This window comes from Olea europaea, unplaced genomic scaffold (assembly GCF_002742605.1).
Source record: "Olea europaea var. sylvestris unplaced genomic scaffold, O_europaea_v1 scaffold2789, whole genome shotgun sequence".
NCBI lineage: Eukaryota > Viridiplantae > Streptophyta > Magnoliopsida > Lamiales > Oleaceae > Olea > Olea europaea.
This window is the reverse complement of record NW_019246365.1, coordinates 8754-14595: the sequence shown is the minus strand read 5'-3', so window position 1 is coordinate 14595 and position 5842 is coordinate 8754. Positions and strand designations below refer to the sequence as shown.

General features: G+C 32.3%; 1 protein-coding gene across 1 annotated transcript; it reads right to left on the bottom strand.

Annotated features, from left to right (window-relative positions):
* Positions 1-3388: 3388 nt before the first annotated feature.
* LOC111383898 lies at positions 3389-4326 on the bottom strand. Its single transcript, XM_023008085.1, has one exon. The coding sequence runs from the start codon at positions 4298-4300 to the stop codon at positions 3698-3700; it is 603 nt and encodes a 200-aa protein (XP_022863853.1). The 5' UTR covers positions 4301-4326; the 3' UTR covers positions 3389-3697.
* Positions 4327-5842: the final 1516 nt, after the last annotated feature.

The following is a 5842-nucleotide window of genomic DNA, read 5'->3' as shown; positions in this document are numbered from 1 at the left end:
GTAAAAAATACTATGTGATATTAAATAGTGATACAAACGTCAATTTTTTTCCATAAAATTTGTCACTTTTTAATAATAAAAAAAGCGACACAATGTCACTTTTAAAAGTTAAGTGTCATTTTTTTACTAAAAAATGACATACAATGTCACTTTTATTAAAAAATGATGTATGTCACTAAAAAAGTAAAGAAATTAAGTGGTTGTTGAAAAAAGTGACAATTTTTTTTTTAAAAAAAAGTGACAAAAATAAAAAAAAAAAGTGATAAAAATTAAAATTAAAAAAGTGACGAACTCAAATAAGTGACATAAATTAAAAAAAGTTAAACAAATTTAAAAAATGACAACAATTTTATTGATATAAAATCACTTAAACAATTTCAAACAAATACAGTAATGTCACTGAAAATGAAAACAATCACTCCACAAACTATTTTTCCGGCAGCCACTTTTCTCTCACTTACCTATTGTCTCTCCTTAAATCACTCCCTCTATATATTATACAATGCCGCTCTCTTTCTCTCTTGTTCTTCCTGCTTCTCACACACTTAAATGCAGCAAACATATAGAAGAGATATAGAACAATGAAAATTAATTGTTGACTTTGACTTTAATTAAAATCAAAATTTTAATCACCACTTAACATGGGCCGAGTGTGCTTCTATATGTCCTTGCTTTTGCATGAAGAGATATAGAACAATGCTCTCTCTCTTTCTTCATATCCATGGCATCTATAAAAGTACTGGCAGTCTTAAAAGTCGATTTTGATGCTAAGAGACGGGATGTTTGTGTTGGAGGAAAGAGGGATTTACTAATTTGGATTGGCTAAGACTTTAAGAAGGACAACACTAATGGAAAGAAGGAAGTGAACAATAAGGAAACTTGTATTTCACAACTCCAAAACTTACACACTTGGTTCGTTATAAAATGGAGGACCCTACCTTTTTATATGGTATTTACATGAAATTTCTTGTCCATACAATTTTCTAAAGACTTCTGGACCACATATTTACATGAGACTTTTAGATCACTCATTTGGACAAGATATATTCCCAGAATACTCTAAATAAATTTTATAAGATCACATATTCTTCTCGACACATTACCATATTTATCACCACATATATTACTTAAATATTTATATAGATTTTTGTAGTAGATATTTATATAGATTTCTTTAGACAATGTTTCTAGAAATGCTAGACATGTTGAGGCTTTTTAATTGATTTTGGCCTATGAGCAAAATCCTTAAACTCGTATTATTTAGTTCAAAAATCAAGTTTACTACTCAACAGTTTGAAGCACAATTTCTCTCTTATTTTATATATTCAATATTAATATCCTTTTAACTCCTCCATGGCTCAACCTAAAGGACTGGAGCCACGAACTATCTTAGGTTAAAATATTGACTACAAAGATTTCGATCAGAAGAACAGGATGTGAAATGCGGCAAAAATGGCTAAGAAACAACATGTTCATGGAAAATAGCAGTGCCTCTTGGTCCCCATTCTTCATAATGGAGCATTAATCTTTCATTTTAGTAGCACTTGGATCCTTAGTGGACAATTTTACCCTTACATTTAATTAATAAGCTAAAACCATGTTGAAAAATAGGCTGACCCTTATTTTCAAATAAACAACAAAAAATGATGAAAAACGAAAAATGAAAAAAGAAAATATCAACTTTCGACTCTGATTTATCATTTACATATAATTGATTTTACAAACCAAATATATTGTAATTAATTTACCAGTGGAGAGATTGCGTTCAACTATATTTGTTGACCCCAGAGTATGTTGCCAACAGATATCGGACTCACCTACGCACACGCAAACCTAATCCAACACGTTAAGACACGTGGACGATCTGGGACGAGCAGATCGAGGGTGTTGGAACGACTCAAAGGCACGGGACGACAACGTTCGAAATCCGACAAGATTTGTATAATAATTGTACAATAATTACCATTCGCAGTTTATAGAATGTGTATGTAATCTTGAATTATCTTTGTGAGAGAGAGTAAAAGAAAGAATATTGTTTCTTGTATTGAATCTTGCATTATCCTTTGTATGGGGTACATGAGGAGTATTTATAGTGTTACAAGTTAGATCATGACCCTCGGTTGAGAGTACACGTGGTCTTATCTTGTTAGTTTACATGTCAAATTGTAGATATCAAGTTTGACCACCTAGCTTGTTATACATTTATTAATTGGTAGAGTCGTCGCTACTTTGACAAGACAAGACATTTGCACTTTATGATAGGTGTCCCATCAATCATTCAAAGATGATTCTTATGTAAGATTGGATCTCTGGAGAGAAGTGATGCCAATTGTCCTGGGCTTCGGTTTCGGTATACTGGGCATCGATATGAAGAGCCTCGGCCATATGCACCACCTCGACTACTGTACTTCGGCAACAACGATAATCTCACCAAATTTGTTTAATGGGACCCACTCGAATATTTGGTGAAATATTGTCAAGACCAATTTGGTAAAATCCATTTCCAACACTTTCAACTAGAGGTACCATTGAAGATAATTATGATTTTTTTTATTGTATGAATTTTGAATTATACACACTTTTTTTTTGGAGTTAAATTGGGTTGAATAACTCTGTTGTCTCTAAACTTTTTCAAACATATTTCAATTATCATCGAAATTTAAAAAAAAATAAAATTGTTTTTTTGAGTTACTACTGCAATCTTCCAAATATTAATTGTCATTTTAACTTCATTTTTTTCTTTTTTGTTACCTAGAAAACTCACTGAAATACTATCTCAACCCTTACTTTTAAAGTTAATAGTATTGATGGCATGTTGGATGAAATGACACATGATAACATTTTGTTAATTTTATATAAGAGAAAAATGTTTAAATAGAACGTAATAGCAATTTTAAACTGATATAAAATAAAGAAGTCAAATGAAAAATAATATTTACTTTTTGCTGAAACAACACGGGAAATTTGTTACGAAAATAAATTTGAGGAGAAGTCTTTGCAATTTTGTAGGAGGAAAAAAACTTCTACGTCTTTATCCTAGTCATTAGCCTCCAAAAATGTCTATGTAATTTGCTCCAATAAAAATCTATAGCGTTGACTTCAATTTATATAGATGATGTGAGCAATTAATACCTTATCCCTCCTAGATTGAACGTTTCTCTCTTTATTTAAGAAATTACAAACCCCTTGCACGGTCTCACATGGGATGAGATTGAGATTTTTTTTTTTTTTATATTGCCTCGAGACTCGCATGTGGCCAACCCATGAGAGGGGTCTATAAGACCCCTGTGAAATGACACCCTGTACATAGGGCTTTACTTTTATTTAAGTAATATTGAAATTATTTCATGCCTCATTAATTTGAAATCCTTTTAAGCTTAGCCAAACATACTCCATTCACAAGGAATGAGACCAAATACTAAAAGAAATGAGATGTTGGAGGTTTCAAGTCCGTTTTCAGGACTTTTATCCCTACTTCTTGTAAAAGAGTTTTATAAAGAAACTATCTTAGACCAACTTCATTTAATAAAAGCAACTTCTTTATTTTAAAAATGACTTTTGACTTTTAAAAACTTTACAAAACGGGCTCTTCATAAAAGAGGACATATCACACACCATCGATTAAAGATTGATGAAGCCAGCAAGTTTGAATTTCTCCTCTCGATGTCAAGAAATAAGACATTGGCACACTTTTTTTTCAAGGTTTACCATGATCCGGTAATATAGACAAGAATGCCTTCTTGACAGTCTTCATTCTAGAATAACTCCCAGACCCCCATAAGCTTCCACTTCCAGTGCCGAAACACAACTTTGAAATCGGAGAATTCCCTCCCTCGTCAACCGTATCCTCTTCTAATCCAGGACAGGGTGCTGATCTTGAATGCCGCTTCGTAAATAGCCTATTCATTGGTGTCGAGGGCAGTGAATACGAGGAAGAACACGATGATGAAGACGGAGATGATGAAATGTCCATTTTTTTGGAACCGAATACGGAGTGAAAAACATTGGACTTCGAAACCTTGTGCATGGACTTCATTTGGGGACTAAATTGATAAGAAGGTGGCGGCGTAAGTGGCGGAAGAGGGGCGTCGGAAATTGACTGCTTAGGGGTACCGGGCTGAGACTCCCACGTGAACGGCACAGCACCGGCAGCGCCACCGTAGTACAAGATTCTAAAAGAAGCCTCCCCCTTCGAATTTTCCCTGCATAAGAAATTTTCATTCAGCTTAATTTGCATGAATTTTGGAGTATAACCATAGCCCCAATGGCCAGTTATCATTTCAGAATTTGCTTTTGCCATTGCTTATGGGAATTGGGAACTGGAAAAATGACTAGTTTAAGATCTCAATGGAGCAGTAAACTGAAAGAGAGAAGAATAAATAGCACACAGCCCAACTAACATGTTTGAAAATGGCTTTGCTACATGCACAGGTCAAAGCCTACCATTTTTGGCACAGCCAATTAAAGGGAGAAAACTGTCTCCCTATAATTACCTTGTGAGTTATTACCTTGAAAAAAGCTTTAAAAATTTCTATTAATAAAAAAAATTATTCTAAATTAAGTAATCGTATTAATCAAATTTGAAAATAGAAAATTAGGATTTAGCTAGCACAATTTTGGGTCTCTATTGTTCAAAAATGAGATTTCTGGTCCAGAATTTGTGAACCTGGATTCATGCATGACGAAACTGTTAATATATATCACATGCAATTTTCACTTGTCTTTAAGCTAGACGTTAAATTGATTTCACATATTTAAATAAATTGAGAATTTGCAACCTCAATTGTGGAGGTTGGAGACTTAGAATTAGGAAAGAAAAGATAATGTATCCTAATATTATTAAAAATAATAAATGACTTGAAAATAAGTTCATGTAACTTTCTGGAATTAATCTATTTGTACCCGGGCCTGTAACCCGCCCCTCACATTGGGGGCGGGGCTTGTGCACAATAAATGCTTGGGACCCGCCTCAAGTGAGGGGCGTGTAACCGGGCATGTAAACACCTGAGTACATGTAGCTTAGCCACCGCTTATTGACGACCGAAACACTTAAGTTTGGAAAATGGTAAATTAATTGAATGAATTGATATTTTCCAGATGATTAATGGTAATAAAAATAAGTTTATTTAACTTTTTGAGCTTATTCGCCGCTTATTGACTCAAACTTCAAGTCTGGAAAATGGTAAATTCGTTGAAAGAATTGATCAATCGATATTAATGGACAATTAATATGAATAGTGTTGACTTGAGACGATCAAAAAGTGCCCAAATTGCATTAGTAAGCAGAACATTAGTCACCGCATTATTAAATAAGATTTAATACGTTAGGCCACTTGTTAGATTTTTTTTTTTTAATTTTAATTTTTACTTAATTTTTCTTACTAGAATTAAATTTATTGCCTAACCCACAGTTAATGATTTTTACATAAAATGACATTTCTTAATGCTAGTCAAATTGAACGTGCAATTATAAAAGAATTTATAAATATTGTAAATGTAATATTTGAATATGCGTAAAATGTTAAATTAATTTAGAATTAATACGAGGAAATATATATGTGACAATGAATATTAAATCGTTTATTTAATTTTCAATTAAGTAAAATTGGATGTTAATTAGCATACATGAATATGAATAATGAAATGAATTTCGAATTAACTTATAATTAGAATTAATAACGTTGAAATGCGAAAATGAATATGGATGTTAATTAATTGAAAAATAATAATAAGAAATTCACGCATTAATAAAAGCACACGAGTGAAATAAATTTGTCAAATGTACATGTACATTGAAAGTAACTACATGGTTAAGTAAATTAAATACATATTGAAAAAAAAA